Source organism: Sapajus apella, unplaced genomic scaffold (assembly GCF_009761245.1).
Source record: "Sapajus apella isolate SASKATOON/1434 unplaced genomic scaffold, GSC_monkey_1.0 scaffold31, whole genome shotgun sequence".
NCBI lineage: Eukaryota > Metazoa > Chordata > Mammalia > Primates > Cebidae > Sapajus > Sapajus apella.
The window spans coordinates 16,525,171-16,543,496 of NW_022436971.1; the positions used below are offsets into that span (position 1 = coordinate 16,525,171).

The 18,326-nt window shown below is 38.4% G+C and overlaps 1 protein-coding gene across 4 annotated transcripts in view; it reads left to right on the forward strand.

Moving 5' to 3' along the window:
- MBOAT2 (membrane bound O-acyltransferase domain containing 2) overlaps positions 1-18,326 on the forward strand; it is a 139,037-nt gene that overhangs the window by 28,373 nt on the left and 92,338 nt on the right. Inside the window, exon 2 of one of the 4 annotated variants that reach the window (XM_032294194.1) lies at positions 12,597-12,742. The exons of 2 other annotated variants lie outside the window; for them this stretch is intronic. In XM_032294194.1, coding sequence (XP_032150085.1) covers positions 12,597-12,742 — 146 coding nt within the window. Of the gene's footprint in view, positions 1-12,596; positions 12,743-18,326 lie in introns of those variants that run through there. One more of the 4 variants, XM_032294195.1, reaches the window with a different exon arrangement.

Genomic DNA, 18,326 nt, shown 5'->3' on the forward strand with positions numbered 1-18,326 from the left:
AAAGGAAGAAAAAGAATTAAAAAAAAAAAAAAGAATACAGGAAAGGAAGAAAGAGGAAGAGGAAGAGGGAGAGAGAACAGGGGTGTTGCTTTATTGCCCGGGCTAGAATGCAGTCTAAAACTGGGTATGCCTGTAATTGTGTTTAATAATAGAGACATAAAAAAAAATGAGGGAATAAAATAATTAACAAGCAGCCAACCAATATTTCATTTAAACCTGTAAATACGTGTGATGTAGTACTGATAAGAGTGTATATTTTGTGTATTTAAAGTGGAGAGTTCTATGAATGTTAATTAAGTCTACTTGTTCCAGATCTGAGTTCAAGTCCTGGATATCGATGTTAACATTCTGTCTCATTGATCTATCTAATATTGATGTTGAAGTCTCCCGCTATTATTGTGTGGGGGTCCAAGTCTCTTTGTAAGTCTTATATATCTGGGTATTTCTGTATTGGGTGCATATATGTTTAGGATCTTTAGCTCTTCTTGTTACATTGATCCTTTTATCTTTATGTAATATCCTTCTTTGCTTCTTTTGATCTTTATTGGTTTGAAATCTATTTTATCAGCAAAAATTGCAACTCCTGCTTTCTATTTATTTATTTTAGCTCTCCATTTGGTTGGTAAATTTTTCACCATCCCTTTGTTTTGAGTCTTTATGTATCCTTGCATGTGAGATGGATCTGGATGTAGCATACCAATGGGTCTTGGCTTTTTTTGCCTGTCTGTGTCTTTGGATTGGGGGATTTAGTCGATTTAAATTTAAAATTAATAACAATATATGTGTGTTTGATACTGTCATTTAATGTTAGCTGGCTGTTTTGCCCGTTAGTTGATGCAATTTCTTAAATATGTTGATGTTCTTTATTTTTTGGTATTTTTTTTTAAGATTTTAAGCAAACTCTTGAGGCATGATTCTTGCTCCCTCCCCTTCACCCCCATTTTCCTTTCAGTGAATGAAAAGCACAGATGGAGCCAGGCCTTCCATTCAGGAATTGGTAGGAATGCACAGATGAATAAAATTTGTTCCCAAGCCATTAGAAGCTCATAATCAAAAGGGAAAGTTAGAGTCATAGACCAGTAAGTGATGGTTTAATATAAGTACATCCAGAAATTATTTTAAAAGTATTTTGGGATCCCAAAAAGTATGAATAAAAGTTCTAGTTTCTAGGTTGAGAAGGTGGGTAGAAGTGACCCCATTAAGTAAAATAGGAGATCCAGGAGGAAATGAGGCAGATTTGGTAAGATGATGAGATTGGTCAGGTGCAAGTGCAGTAAAGAATTCAGTTTTGGATGTTTTCAGTTTGAATTTTGTGCAGAGTGTTATTCTTTCTAGGTAATCTATAGATTTTTGTGCTGATTTATAAAAAGCACTTTCCCCAGTTGGTAGCTTTGAATTCATCTTCATAATCTGTGAGGAGGCTATACTTTTTGGATTAGATATTCTGTATTACCTTACCAAAGTTGGCTCTAAGTAGCAGAGCCAACTTTCTGCTTACATTATGCTTGGAAAAAGTGTTGTTTTTTTTTTTTTTCCTATGGCAATGACCTAGAAATGTTTGAAAATGCTTGCATCCTTTAAGGTGTTGTTGCCATTGCATAAAATTTAGTGGGTTGAAACTAGCAGATTTAGTGTAGGGAGTTGGGGTAATTACTATCCTAAATTCTGGTGCTCAGTTTTTTGTTTGGAAGTTTGAAAACAAGCATGTATTATTTTTTAAAAAATCTTCTATTTGGGGGTAGATAATAAATGCCCATGTTGCAAAATATCAAGGGAGATGGGTAAATAATGAGAAATGAGTCTCCCTTTTACCCCATTGTCCACCCTGAGGTGCTGCCATTGCTCCCAGTTACTGATATCCTCCCAGAGATATTCTAAAGTAGAGGTCTATTACTAATTGGAAATCCAGAGATAGTGTGCTTTCCAAATTGGTTAATTCAGTGGCTCAGCAACCTCGTCAAGGCCTGGGTCCTGTGATCTTTGTGCTTTCCTATTTATTCCTCTTAGGTTGCCCGCTAGATGATCCCCAGGTGCCTTTTCCCTTTAGTGTGTCTCATGTACATGGCAAAGTCCATAGGCAAAAACCAAGTATCTTTGTTGTATCCTTTTTAAGAGTGAGGATAATAATCTCCAGCCACATTTCTCATTGAACAGAATTGCAGCATAGTTGCATTCCTTGAATTAGTTATTGGTGATGATTGGCTGAGACCAGTCACTGTTCATCCCATGAGACTAGGGAATAGCCTAACTTTTATTAAAACACATGGCTGCCTGGTCTGGTTACTAAACAAAATCTGGGTTCTCTTACCAAGGAAAAAGATTACAGCTATGGGGTATCTGAAAGATCATTTCATCTTAGTACTTAGTACTGGGCTGCCTCATTTTTTGTGATTGTTAGAGAGGATTCATTCCATTCATTTAATGTACCATGCTTTAGTAGTCTCTGTCTTTGCCAGTTTTTCTACCATCACTGTGTTGCAATATATGTTTCTAAATGTAAATACATCGTCTTCCCTATTTCCAAATTGTCCTCTATTAATGTTATGTCAGTGTATATTAAATACTTCAACAATGTTTAGTGTGCCTGTTTCCTTATATACTTGACAGTAGAGTACTGCTGAAGTCTCTCTGATAGGTGACAATGTTATTTTACTCTGATTTTAATTTCCATTTATCTTATTATAGGGATTGGACATCTTTTCATATGAATGAATCGTTTGTGATTCTTTTTCTGAGATCTGAGCATGCCTATGCTCTGCCTACTTTTCTATTATATGGTTACTCTTCTTATTATGATGTGTAGGAGCTCTAGACAGATTAAAGAAATTAGCTCTTGGTAGTAGAACTTATACTGTTGCTTTTAAGTTTGGTGTTTGTCCTTTGACTTTGCTTATGGTGTTTTGCCATGAAGGAATTTTTTGTATTTATGTGATGAAATTGTATCTAATTATTTTTTATTGCTTCCAAAGTTAGTGTTATACTCAAAACATTTCAGATATTACCTTTATTATATTTTGAATGCCCATTATGTGTTTGGATCTATCACTGGAATTCTAGTTACATATATTTCACTGATCTGTCTGTTCATCTGTTCATCGTTCCAGCTTTTAAAAAATGTGTTCTAGTCTCTGAAAGGAAAGTCATTATAAATTTTCTGCTATCTCACATGCTTGTATTTCTATATTAATTTTAAAATCAATTTTTCTTTTTAAAAATCCTGTTGACATTTTTTATCATATGGACTTAAATTTAATGATTAACATAGGGAGAAATTAACATCTTTATGATTCTGAGTCTTCCCATCCAAGAATGTTTTGCGTTTCCATTTATCCAAGTGTAGCTCTTTGAGCAGGGTATCTGCTTTGGACAGTTATGTCAACTTCTGTTTCATTAGAGCCATTACATATTTTTTGTATCTATTACAGTATGTAGTGTTACTGTAAATAATACATTAAGGTTTAACAAAAAAACTAAAAGTCAGTTCCGTATAACCACCCTGGGCAAAAAGTAGAAATATTACCCACCCACAAAATGCATTTGTTGTCTGTCAAAATTAAAACCCATTCTCTTCCTTCATAGGTAAACACTTTAGTGACTTCAGTGGTAGTCATTTCATGTTCTTCTTTATAGTTTTATCAATTATATATGCATTCCCAGACAATATGGTTTATTGCTTGCTTTTTGGAACTTTTTGTGTGAAATTCATTTGTATGTTGTATGTATTCCTCTGAATTGACTTGAGATATATGGTTTCTTCTAGAAGTTATGGTTCCTTCATCTCATTGTTCTGTGTAGTTTTCCGTTGTACAAGTATATCAAAATATATTTAGCCATTTTGCTGCTAAAAGTTTTATTTTTCCTTGGCATTTGGCTATTATGAACAACATATTGAACATTCTTGTACATGCCTCTCCTAGTCCCCATTTAAACACATGGGTATTGGGGTACTCCATCACGGATAGAACTATATTCAATCCTGTAAGAAAATACTGAACTTTTTTCTAAAGCACTTGTTGACCATGTATGAGAAATCCTATTGCTCTACATTGTAGTCTACATTTTGTACTGTGAGACTAAAATTTTAGCAATCTCATAGGTGTATAATGGTGACCTATTTGGCTTTAATTTGTTTTATCTCATAAAGATGTAAAAAGTGGTTCTTTCCTTTGCCTTTGGGCCCTATCATCTCTGCTTAACTTTGAAGTTGGTTTGTGGCTGTGAGGTTGGTTGATGAGGACATTTGTTTTCCAAACATAGCTGCACCTGAGTTTTACTTGGGACATTAAAACAAACAAACAAAAAAAGAATTCAAGGTCCCATTTCAAACTTGGGGAATAAAAAGTTATGGAGCTAGAATCCAGGAATCTGTTTCTAACTAGCTGTCAAATGATTATTACCCAGCTAAACTTCCACAGATAGATTCCAACACAGGGCCCTTGAAACTGAAGGTTGTTCTGTCTGTACTATGTCTTCCTAGTCTGGTGAGTATTTAGCATTTAAAACACACCTCAATTTGGAATAGCCTCATATAAGTGCTCATAGCCACATGAGGCCAGTGACTATTATATTGAACAGTGCAGACCTGTTCAGAAAATTGCTCAGCAGTAAGTGTATAGTTTGATGTGCATTTAGAACTTTGATATACACTTTGATCTTTGGCGTCAGGTTGTATACTTTACGCCTCCCCACTCCTCTTCCCTCAACGCAGGGTTTCACAAAGACTGGCTGTTCACCTTGGTGTAGGGACTGGTTAAGAATATGTTATCCAAAATCCATTTATGTTATTTTTAAAAATTAGAACATATTTTATATTCCATCAGTAGAGATGTGGTTGGTAACAATTGTTAAAGATTGTAATCACTTTGAGCTATCTTGAAATTTAAGGTTTTTTACCTCAAATTTATTCTAGGTTAATTTTTGGCTTAGTGTAGAATGCTTAATTCTGATGTGGAGGTAATTAACAAACTTTTGTTGGGCACATGTGGCAGTTGGTGGGCATGTGGCTAGTGGCTATCATATTGAACAGTGCAGATGTTTTCAGAGAATTGCTCAATTACATATAAGTGTATGGTTTGATATGCATTTTAAATACCCCAGAAACTCCTTTCTCATGTTGTAGTAAGAGGGAGGAAACTTAAAGCATGTAAAGCTGGAGAAAATATACAATCTATTGTAGAGACAGAATGTAGATTTTTGAATAAGATTTTTGTATTTTTTGATCACACATTAATTAAAGTGTAAGCACCCTTAGCAAAAATTTAAAAAATGGTAAGATCAGGTTCAACTTTGGAACTAAAAAGGAAAAAGTGTAAGATGGAGATCGCAGAGTTTGAGGTCCCATATTTGCCATACTTGCTGTTTCCTTTTAAAGTAGAGATGACGCTGATCCCACATGAGCATTGAGGATAGCTTAGGTTTGTGCAATGTAATAAAATTTATTACATAGAAATGGAAAATGTTAGCACTGGGAGCACTAAGGTATTTGGTTTAACTAGGAAATAGGTATAGATAAATGTTTTAATGCTGTAAGTGGAAAATTCAGAATTCCTGGTTTCTCTTCCTCAATGATACAATTATGCTTGAACTATTTTCTGTTCTTTTAAAAAACCTAACCTGAGAAATACATTGATATGTGTCCATGTATTCATGTAATACAGTTGTATGTATACTGCAAAAATAAAAAGCTAAAGAGCTCACAGAACATAGAGGAAATCACTATTGGAAAAGACACCATAAACAAAGATGCAAGACTAAGCCATAGACTGAGAGAGATGTTATTTGCAAAAGATCAATTTCAGATATATAAAGAATTCTTTTTAAGTAAATCAATGAGAAAAAGACAAGCTGATAGAATAATGGGCAAAGGATATAAAGGGAAAGTTAATGTCCAGTAGACATACAAAAAATGTTCATCCTGGCTGTAATCAGGGGAAATACACATTTAAAAATAGAGAAATAATGTTTTACATTTGTTAGTTTGACAAAAATTAGTAGTCTGACAATACCAATTGTTGTCAAGAATATGGAGCAGTGGAACTCACATTGCTCATAAATACTTAATTTGGAGAGCAGGTTAGCAGTACTTAGTCAAGTGGATGTTGCTTGACTTGGAAGTTCTGCTCTGGGTAGTTATACAATGAAATATAATACACAAGGTAAGTAAATAAGGTAAAGCTATGTGTATCAACATAGATAAATGTTAGCAACGTAATATTAAGTGAAAAAAATTGCAGAAGCTTACATTCAGTTTTACACCATTTTTATAGTTTAAAATATTCAAAGCAATACAATATGTAAAATACACAAGTAGCAAAAGTATAAAAATATGCAAGAGAATACTGCAACAAACTTAATGCTAGTAATTACTCTCTGTGGGAGGGATGGAAGGAGTAGACCAGAGGAGGAGTTTGCACAAGAGGCTTCATTGTACATGCAGTATTAGAAATACTAGAATATTTCAAGTCCCTGTCGTTCTCCATTACTTCCTTCCTCCTAGAGGTGACAGCGTCTAATGGTTTAGTGTCTGGTTTTTCTGGGCCTGTGCATATGGAAGTAGAATTAGTGTGGGCTCTGGAGTAAGGGTACCTGGTTGTGCAAGATGGCCATGAGGATTACATGAACCCCTCCTTGTAAAGCACAGTGTGCTGCACTGCCTGGTACACATCTGGTATCTACTGAGCACTTACAATTAGTGAAGTGCGGTATATGTAAATGTGCTATATGGAGACTATATTAATGTCTAGCACATAGTAAATGCATAGTAGGCTCATAACAAGCACAGAATAAATGCATGTTTAATGAATGAATGTATATACATAGTTTGGATTTTTCTTCTGCAACTTGTACCTTTCACTTAATAGTATTTCTTGGTAATCTTCCATATCAAAACATACAGATTTATATAATTCTTTTTACCACACACAAAAAATCTAATTTTAGTTTCACACTGGGTGGCTCATGCCTGTAATCCCAGCACTTTGGGAGGCTGAGGTGGTCAAACACCTGAGGTCAGGAGTTCAAGATCAGCCTAATATGGTGAAACCCTGTCTCTACTAAAAATACAAAAATTAACGACATGATAGTGCCTGTCTCTAATCCCAGCTACTTGGGAAGTTGAGACAGGAGAATTGCTTCAACCCAGGAGGCGAAGGTTGCAGTGAGCCAAGATAGTGTTGTTGCACTCCAGTTTGGGCAATAAGAGCAAAACTCCATCTCAAAAAAAAAAATTTTTTTTTTAGTGTCTTTTTGTGACTTGTGCATTAATTTTCTTGTTGCTGTTGCCCCTCCTTTTTTTTTTTTTTTTTTAATTGAGACAGGCTCTCACTCTTTGTCACCTGGGAATGCAGTGGCATGATCACGGCTCACTGCAACCTTGACTAATTTGTAGAGACAGGGTTTCACTATGTTGGCAAGGATGGTCTCAAACACCTGGCTTCAGGTGATCCGCCAGCCTCGGCCTCCCAAAGTGCTGGGATTACAGGCATGAGCCTCTGAGCCCCGCCTGTCTTTTATTTTTTATTGCATTTTGCCATATGTAGTTTTTAAGTCTTTATGTGGTAAAACTCTACCCATATTTTATGATGTCTGTTGTTTTCTTTTTGAAAAATGCTTTCTAAACAACTCTGTGCTTTTACAAATTTACTTTGGGGAATCGCTAAAAATTTCTTTGAATGCCCTTTAAAATAATCTTGTTGCTATTTTTGGTGTTTGTTTGTTTGTTTGTTTGTTTTGGATACAGAGGCCTGCTGTGTTGTCCAGGCTGGAATGCACTGGCAACATATTGGCTCACTGCAACCTCCACCTCAAGGGTTCAAGAAATTCTCCTCCCTCAGCCTCTTGAGTGGCTGGGACTACAGGCGCACACCATAACACCTGGCTAATTTTTGTATTTTTAGAAGAGACAGGGCTTCACCATGTTGGCCAGGCTGGTCTTGGACTCTTGATTGCAAGTGATCTGCTAGCCTTGGCCTCCCAAAGTGCTGGGATTGCAGGTGTGAGCCACGATGCCTGGCCTGTTGCTATTATTTTGAAATGGCATAAATTACTAAGCAGTAAGTAGGCTTTCAACTTGTGCCCCTAGACACTAACTTAATTGGTAGATTGAACCAAGTCACTTGGTGTTGAGGAAAATACTTTCCTTACCACCTTATGTAAAATAAGCATCTTAAAGGCATCCTCTCTGATCTACCTAAAACTATTGCTTTTATAAATATTTTTATACGTAAGCTTTAAAAACAGTCTTCTTTGTTATAAAATGAAGTGTGTCAAAAGTAAGTTTTCAGTTAGGTAAGATTTTTCATCCTTGCTTCTTTCTTCCTGTTCTCTTTCTGCCTCCCCCACCACCACCCCGGGCACTGCCAGATTGCTTAAGGCAGCTTATTTGAAGACACATCATTTCAAATGTTAGGACATTTGAATAGGTATATTTTCAATAAACTGGTTTTAAAGAACAACATAAAGTCTTTTTGGTCTAAATTTCTTTCCATTTAGAAGAAAGCTGGTATAAAAAGTTGACCTGTAACAAGTCAAAACAGATTGTGTTCATTAGAAATGAGAAGTAGTCTTTTGTTGATGTTTTATGAAATGGGATGGCAGGATCTGGCAGATGGCAGCATCTTTTTTGGAGTCTTGCTTGTGGTAATTGTGTTTGGTCTTCAGACTTTGTTTGGAAGTAGAGGCTGGCCCAGCAGAGGTGGTCATAGTACAGCCTCAAGTCGTCAGGCCCAGGTTTGAATCTGGGCACCACCTCGTACTATATGTGACATGGAGCTCAGGACATAAGTTGGTTGAGTAAAATGGGGAGAAAAGACATATTTTTCTAAGGATTAAGTAAGAAAATCAGTGTGAAATGCCTGGCACAGGAAGTACAGCACATAAGCTGTATCTGTGTTCATTTTCAGGGCTAAAACTTCCCATTTGACTTTTAGAGGCACACACTCGCATTCTGTCTCACTCCCTCTCCCTCTCCAGTTTGTATTTGCCCTCCAACTCTGCCCCACCCATGGAAGGGTGACTAAGATAGTTTTGTTTGGGAAAGTTTTACATTTAAGACCTTTCAAAACAGTTATTTGAACATCTGGGTGTGTATATATTCTAGTCTTTTCTGTTGAAGTAACAGTCTGGACTTACCTGTCTTAATGTCTTACAGAATTTTTTTGGCTGTGAATTATGCTGCTCCCTTTTCCTAGAGCCCTGCCATAGTCTGACTGTCCTTCTTCTCCTTCCTAGCTCAGTTACAAGGCCTAGGACCAGATTTGGGAGGCTTCCTCCAGTCAGGGAATTGGCTGCACCTTTCTTTGGGTCCCTCCCTAGGTCTCTGTCTTAGCACTTGACAAATTGGGCTCTAGCTTTGCTCTTTCAGAGCAGGACTGCATCTTTGTGTCTCTTGCATAGTTATCCTGACGGTTACTGGATAAATGTGTGAATTAAGCTGCATGACTTTAGATAGATCACCTAAACACTGAAACTTGGTTTCCTCATCTATAAAATATGGCTTTCCGCCCTGGACTGTCTCTCACTAAGGTCATCAATAAAGTTGCAGTTGCTGAATTATGTGGTGAGTTTTGAAATTTATACCCTAGGACGCTAGACAATGACCACTACTTCTTGACCCACCATCCCCAGGTCTGCGCATTCTCACAGTTCTCAGAAGACTGCTCTTTGGTGGCTCCTAGTACTTGGCTTTGGAAGTGTCCGTTGCAGCTCTTTAGAATTCTGCCTCATGTCGTCTTGTCTTTCCATAGCTTTCCTTCAGCTGTGTCTGTTACTCCCAGATTCACAGCCTGGTGGCTCCAGAGCAGTCTTCCCACACCATGTGTGGAGTGTGCACATATGTCCCCTGGGCACCCTCACACTAAGCATAGCTGAGGCGAAGTTCATTCCTTTCCTAGAACTGCTTTTTCTCCCTCTATTTCCCTGTTTTGATGAACACTGTCATCATCCAGCAGCGACTTGTTGTGTTTTCCCACTCCTTAATCCCCTCATCTGGTTACTAGTCCTGACAGGTCCAACGCCAGGTGCTCTTCGAATTGGTCACTTCCTCTATTCCCTGGCAGCTCCAGGTCCTCCTTTCTCAAGCGGACTGGAAAGGCAGCTTCCAGCCTGCTCTCGCATACTCCATGTGTCATCCCTTCCTTCCACTGTAGAGGTGGAGGGTCAATCTCATCGCTTCCTTGTTTTAAAAATCTTCCATGGTTTTGTCATCACTCTGGGCTCAAATACCTTGGCATGGCATGCAAAACCCTCACTTCTGAACTACTTGCTTCCAGCCTCATCTCTCGTGATCCCTGGCATGCTGTGCATTCGCGCTTTCATGTCCTAGTGCTTCCTTCATGTTGTTTTCTTCCTTCAGATGCCCTTTCCTACTGTCCAACACATTGCTTCTCACACCTTGAGGATGATAAGAACTTGTGTTTTCATTTTATTTTTTATACGTATTTTTGGGCCTATCCTCCCAAAGATTTTGAATGAGTGTCCAGAGTGAGGCCTGATCTCATTTTCTTTATCTGAAAGATGATAATGTTGAAGAGAGATGATTTCAAATATTCTGTAAAATTCTGTATGTGTGTTGTCCTCAGATGCTTAGAAAGAATCATACTTTGTTTTGTAGTATAAGAATAGACAGCTGTGGAAAGGGGGAGGGGAAGCTGCCCCTCCGATGGTTGTCGAGATCAGCGGGACTGGGAAGCGCTGTCCACCCAGCTCACTCCTCACCTCCTTCATGGCATGCACCCCTTAAGGCTCTTTCCTTTGTAGTATCTTAAAGGATGTTCTACATAACTGTTAAGAAGGCTCTAATGTTGGGTTGATGTTCCTTCTGTATATGTTTGTTTTCTATTAGGTTCTAAAGTCATCCAGAACTATGGCCGGGACCCATGGAAGATTTTTTAGATTTACCATATTTGCCCATAGTAGATGCTCAGGAAATTTTTGTGAATTAGTAGCTATCTGAAAAAAAGAAATAAGAGCTCTTTGAAGCAAAGTTTTAAACTGTAAGAAGCCATGTAGATGTGAGTAGTTAATATGAAGAATACTAATTTTTCCGTTCTGTTTACTTTTTGCTTAATTTTAAAAAATGCTGTTGGAACCCTTTAGAAGGCAAAAAATATTAGAACCTTTTGGAAAGACATTTTGCTTTTATTGAGTCTGTTTTAAAGAGCAGTTGCTTCTTAGACAATGTACAATAATGTTCAACTCTTATTCTCCTTGAAATGTGAGAAAGAGAACATACTTGTCTGTGTCTTTAGGCAGAGATATCTCTATGGGCCTATCAAAATAGCTACATGTAGATAGTGTGATTTCTTCACAATGTAGGTGCCTGAAACACTGATTGTTTTCTTATGTATGTTTTTGCAAGTTCCTAACGTCAATGGATTTTTTTCTTTTATTTATAGACTTTAAGACCTACTATTCCTAAGATTCTATTAGAATATGTTTCATAAGAGAGAAATGGAGACTTTGGCCAGGTGTGATGGTTCATGCCAATAATCCCAGCACTTTGGGAGGCAGAGGCAGGCAGATTATTTGAGTGCAGGAGTTCCGGACTAGCTTGAGCAACATAGTGAAAACATGTCTTTACAAAAAAATGCAAAAATTAGCCTGGCATGGTAGTGTGTGCCTGTAGTCCCAGTTACTCAGAAGGCTGAGGTGGGAGAATTGCTTCATCCTGGGAGGTGGAGGTTGCAGTGAGCTGTGGTTGCACCACTCTAGTCTAACCTGGGATACAGAGCAAGACCCTGTCTTTTAAAAAAAAAAAAAAAAAAAGGATATGGAGATTTTTCTCCAGTCTTTACATGTCATGAGAGATTCTTATTCTCAGCCTTTTTGCTTGGAGGGAAAAGAGCAGCAGCAATCTTACCAAAGTGTATTTCACTTCTGTAAGTCAAGAACAGTTTAGTTCCTAGTGAACTATGAGTAAATTTAAAAACTGAGGTTAGTGGACTTGAGCTTTCTGAAAGCTACTTTGTCCCTTATCTGATTCATTCCTTTCCCTTGGGAGCCAGTCCTTCAGATGCCTTGGAGCTCAGCTGCAGGTTCCCACTGTTCACAGTGGTGTTGTTTAGGTCACCATAGACTCTCCTTTACTCCCATTGCCACAGGCGGTCCTGCATCCCACCAGATCCTCCAAGCCCCCTGGTGCCCTTAATAGTCTCAGGGAGCTTGGGGACTTTGCCTCTCCTGGAGCTTTTGTGAAGAAATGTAGTGATCTTCTTTTTCACCAGTTACAGGGTTCCCTCAGTCATTAAAACAAGTTTCTCTTCCCCTTAACCCATAGGTGCTCTGGGCTTTTTGTTTATGTGTCTGCAAACCAGTGTCAACCAGATTCTTCCAGGTGTCCTTCTACACCTCTCCGCACGTGGCCATACCTGTCCCCTCCCAGGTGTAGCAGAGACCATATTGGTGGGCATTGGCCCATCACTTGGAACTTGAGGTTCATCCTTGCGATTTCCCTTAATTTTCGTTTTTGGTTTGTGTACTTGAAAAATCTTAATTTTTGTATAACTTTAGTGGTTTTTTTTCCTGAGAATTTCAATGTAACATGAAATGAAAAATTCAGGCCTGTGTTGCTAATATAAAATTTTAATTTTTCTTTACAGGTCAACTTTGTAGTGTGCCAACTCTTTGCCTTGCTAGCAGCCATTTGGTTTCGAACTTATCTACATTCAAGCAAAACTAGCTCTTTTATAAGACATGTAGTTGCTACCCTTTTGGGCCTTTATCTTGCACTTTTTTGCTTTGGATGGTAAGTAATTATTTTGATCCTTTTAAAATGAAGACTATTTGGATATATTTGAAAATTGAGTGTGTAGAAAGATATATTATGTAGGGTTTTATTCTTATTAAGTTTTTTTCCCAGACCAACTTTTAAATTTTTATTTTTAAAATAAAAAATAAAGAATGGAAAATGGGCTCTCTCTTTAGTCTTAGAGGAAAATTTACTATTTATAATTTATGAACAGACGGATGAAAAAGGATATAAGGCATTTTATTCTGTCATGAGTTCTTTACACCTATTTTGCATACCTTTTATACTGACAGAAAAACCATTTAAAATGTGTTTTTGTTTGTTTGCCTGTTTTTTCTCTGGGAAAGCAGCTTTTAAGAGTCTGATAAAGCCTATTGATAGAACTTTATTGGCATTTTTTTAGATTCTGCCATTAGCAAAAAGAGGCTTTTTGTTGATTTGTCTGTTTTTCATGGGGAAGAATTATTTACGATGGAAACCTTTTATTTCTGACTTTTCAGATGCATGTTTGTGTTTTCTTTCATTAGGTCTCTTTTTCAATCCTTAGGGCTACCCTGAGAACCTTAAATACATAAATACTGTACTTCCTGTTTGTTACAGGTGACTGTAGCTGTGCATGTAGAAGAAATCAGAAGGGCACACTGTCTTGGCAAAACAGCAAAGACTCTTAGTGGCAGTCTCTTTGTGGTCTCTTCCTGAGCTTTCCTTCTTACGTGAGCACTTGTGCTGCATGCTCATCTGCTGTAGTGTTTGCCACTCACAGGGAAGGACTTCTAGGCTTGCTCTTCTGCAGATTGTTGTTTGATATCAGAATTCCCTGAGAGGTTGAACGTGCACTCACTACGTCTGTGCTTTAGTAGTTTCTGTTGTGGGGTGTAGAATCTGTGGGACTTTGATGATGCTTCTGTGTTTGTTCTAGGATGTTGTTTTTGATGTTTTGTGAGAGTTGGAATACAATGATATTTCTTAATCTAATTTTTGCCTCTGGCAATTGCAAATGTTTCGTAGATGCTCATGAAAAATTAAGTAGGGATAATTTATTCAGTCTCTACCATATTACCTCTGATAGACACTGACCTGGTAGATAGCGTTTAGTATTGAGATTTAAATATGACCTCTTAAATAAGCCCAAGTCTGGTCTTTTTTGCTTCGTTGACGTCACAATTATATATCACCATTTTCTTAAGGTTTCTCAGATGTTACTATTTAAACTTTTTGTAAATCATGCCATGGACAGTGTGTCTTTTTTTAAACTTTTGATTATGGAGCTTTTCAAACACAAAGATACAAAGAACAATATAATGAGCCCTCATATGCCTGTCACTCAGCTTCAACAATTATTAAAATTCCACCATTCTTATTTTATCCTTTCTCCAACTTATTTTTGTATAGTATTTAAAAGCATATCCCAGTCTATATATTTCATCCACAAATAACTTAAATATTCAGCATATATTTGGGTAGCATATTTCCATAAAGCATTGGGAAAGGCTTGTAGTTCATATTGGCCAATTCCAGGGGACACCATTCACTTTGTGGTCTATGGAGACAGAGTAGAAGATAAAAATATAAATATTATCTTTTACAGTTGTGTAACGTGGCAGTACTGCAAAAAAAGAGGATGCATCTCTTTACTTAGAAACCTTTTACTGAGGAAGTGTTCTCTTGCTGTGAAGCCTTCTTGGATGCTTTGTAACACAATGCCACAAGTAACCTGACATTGTTAATGTCAGGTAGTCTGAAGTATTTCAAATTATATGTGATAACCAGTATTTCTTTTCTTCTCTTTTTTTTGAGATGGAGTCTTGCACTGTCACCCAGGCTGGAGTGCAGTGGTGCGGTCTCGGTTCACTGCAACCTCCGCCTCCGGGGTTCAAGTGATTCTCCTGTCTCAGCCTCCCAAGTAGCTGGGATTACAGGTGCCTGGCACCATGCCTGGCTAATTTGTATTTTTAGTAGAGATGGGGTTTCACTATGTTGGCCAGGCAGGTCTCAAACTCCTGACCTCGTGATCCACCCATCTTGGCCTCTCAAAATGCTGGGATTACAGGTGTGAGCCACCACGCCTAGCCTTTGTTTTCTTTTTTAAAACAGGGTCTCACTTTGTTGCCCATGCTGGAAAGCAGTGACGTGATTATGGCTCACTGCAGCTTCAATATCCCAGGCACAGGTGATCTGTCCTTTTATCTCAGCCTCCTGGGCAGCTGGGATTACAGGTACGCGCCACCACACTTGTCTAATTTTTTTGTATTTTTTGAAGAGATGGGGTTTTGCCATGTTGTTCAGACTGATCTTGAACTTGTAGACTCAAGCAGCCTGCCCACTTCAACTTCCCAAAGTGTTGGGATTACAGATATGAGCCACTTTCCCAGCCAGGATTTTTTTTTTTTCAAATGAGTTATTTATTTTTTACTTAAAGGAGAAAGCTTTCCATATTCTTTCTTTGGGAAGAGGGATTGTTTATGCCTCTGTATCATGTGGAAGATAACTCTTTGTTAACTGGGATATATTCTTAACTAATAGGGATATATTCTTTTGATTTGCATTTCAGTACTTACTTTTGTAGGCTCAAAGACAATCGTATCTGCTATTGATTTTGACAACTTCCCTTTTGGAAAACATGTTAGTACTCTGTAAATATACAGGCATGCCTCAGAGATGTCACAGGTTTGATTCCAGACCACCGCAATACAGTGAATATCGTCATACAGCAAGTCATACAAATTGTTTTGATTTCCCAGTGCATTTAAAAGTTACATTTACCCTATAGTCTATTAAGTGTGCAATATAATTTTGTCTAAAAATGTACATATCTTAATTGAAAAATACTTTAAAAAACGCTAAGGAACATCTGGGCCTTCAATGGGTTGTAATCTCTTTGTTGAAAGAGGGTCTTGCTTTGATGTTGATGGCTGCTCACTTATCAGAGTAGTGTCTGCTGAAGGTTGAGGTTGCTGTGGCAAATTCTAAAAGTAAGGCAACAATGAAGTTTACCATAGTGATGGACTCTTCTTTTCACAAAAGATTTCTCTGTAGCATGTGATGCTGTTTGATAGCATTTTACCCACAGTAGAACTTCTTTCAAAATCGGAGTCAAACCCTGCCGCTGCTTTATCAACTAAGTTTATGTAATATTCTAAGTTCTGAAGTAAAAGCACAGTCTAAGATGGATGATTAGAGAGTTTCAGCATGCCTCAGTCACTTGGAAATAGCATGATAGTACATAAAGATCAACTCTCTGAGCCTAAATTCAAGAAGGAAAACAGGAATTCACCAGAATTGTGAAGGACGCCCCAGATCCTGAAGAGAACACTGGCACACAGCCCCTGTGATAGCATCCAGTTGATAAAAGTGAGTGAAGCCCCAGTACATGAGAAAGGCAGGAAGCCTCTCTCTATGTCTCACCTTTCCACTGAGGATCTGAGTAACCCAGTCTGAGGGAGAACACTTTGTTTCTCCAAAGCCCTGCAGCTAACTTGGGAAGAGAGTTGGGACACTTGAGGGACAGACATTGTGAAAAGCTGCAGACATTTTCCCAGACCTGGGTTGGAGAACAGGACACCATTTTTAATCCAGGCACATATGAAGCTAGCCATTCCTTGGTGACTCAGCAGCATGGCCATGCAGGCATTTCAAATTTGGTCCAGAGATTAGAGCACATACTCTGGAGTGAGGTAGGGGCTTTCATAACCAGAACTGTGGAAAGCATCTCAGCTGTAGGGCTAGAACTGGGCTTTCCTCCATTGCAAGCCCGGGGCAGGAGGAGAGCTGCTAAGTTGCAGTTTCTCCTGGGCAGCAAGACTTGCAGCCAAGGCCAGCTTGGCAACCTGGAACTGATCCACGTGTGCCATTGCCGGGTGTCCCACTCTGTTCTACTGATACTGAGGTATGACAGGGCCCTGTCTGCTCTACCCTCAATCAGAAATCCAGACATTTGGAGTGCCCATCTGCCTGGACCAGCAGCCTGAGCCAACCCCCACCCCCCGCCACCCCCACCACTGGACATAGATCCTGGTGCAGTGAGGCTTTCTGCTCCATGCCCAGGCAGATCTCCAGGCATTCAAAGCACCTGCTTGTCTGGTTCAGCAGCCTGAGCCACCCCATCTTTCCTGGACTTAGATTGCAGTTTAAGAGGACCGTCTCTGTTCTGTGCCCAGGCAGATTTCCAAGCATCTGGAATGGCAGTTCTTCTAGATTAGAAGTTTAAGCCTTCCCCTATTCCTGTGTAGAGAACATGGAGCCCAGATTGTTTCCCAGCTTCATGCCTAGGCCAATCTTGTGTGCTTGGTGGCTGCCCTCTGGATTCTCCCTTGGCACTTGTGTCTATGCTTGCCATCAATGGATCTGTAGGTCAACCGGCTCTGTTTGGCCCTGTTCTTAGTGCTCCCCCTTCCTCCTGTGGCTGAGTAGGGAGCTTAGACCACTGTACCCTCCACAAACAAGTTTATTGCCTGAGGCAATAGAGAGCTTCTGCCTGTAAACAAGGATCAAGCATATACTCAGCCATGTTGGCTGCAGCTGGCTTTCACCTTTATAAGCACCATTACACCATCTATGGACTTGTAGGTTAAACTCTGCTGCCCAATATAAAACCTGCCAAAAGAAGTGTGTAGGGCTATAGAAGCAAAACCAAAAAGCCCTAGCTAGAATTCTGTACAGTCACGCTCATTAAGGAGGGAGAAAAAGGAAAAAGGAAAGAAAAAAAATAACATTATAGGGAAAGAAAGAAAAAGAAAAAAGCCTTACCTGCATGAAAATAATTACAAAAATTAGAAGTGCCAGCATCTGTAGATGAGAAGGAACCAGTGCAAGAATTTTGGCATCATGCAGTGACACCACCAAATGATTGCACTAGATCTCCAGCAATAGGCCCTAACCAAAATAGAAACTCAGAAATGACAGATAAAGAATCAAATTATGGATTGCAAGGAAGCTCAGTGAAATCTAAGACAAAGTTGAAAATCAACACAAAGAAACTTCTAAGGCAATCCAGGAAATGAAGGAAGAGATAAACATCTGAAAAAGAAATCAGTCAGAGCTTTCAGAATGGAAAAACTCACTTAAGCAATTTCAAAATACAATTGAAACCTTTATCAGTAGACTGGACTAAGGAGACAAAAGAATTTCCTAGCTTGAAGACCAGTCTTTGGAACTAACCCAATCAGACAAAAATAAAAAATAATTTTAATAAATGAACAAAATCTTCAATAAATATGGGATTATGTAAAGTGATCAAGTGTACAAATTTTTAGCATTCCTGAGAGAGGAGAAAAAGCAAACAACCTGGAAAAAGTATTTTAGGGAATAATTCAGGAAATTTTCCTAATCTTGTTAGAAGTAGCTATCCATATATAAAAGAAATCCAGAAAACATCTGCAAGATACTATACAAAATGAATATCACCAAGGCATATAGTCACCAAACTGTCCAAAGTCAATGCTAAAGAAAAAATCTTAAAGGCAGCTTGAGATAAAGGGCAAGTAATATACAAAGAGAACCCCATCAGGCTAACCTTATAAGCCATAACAGATTGGGGGCTATTTTTAGCATTCTTAAATTCCAACTGAGAATTTCATAACCC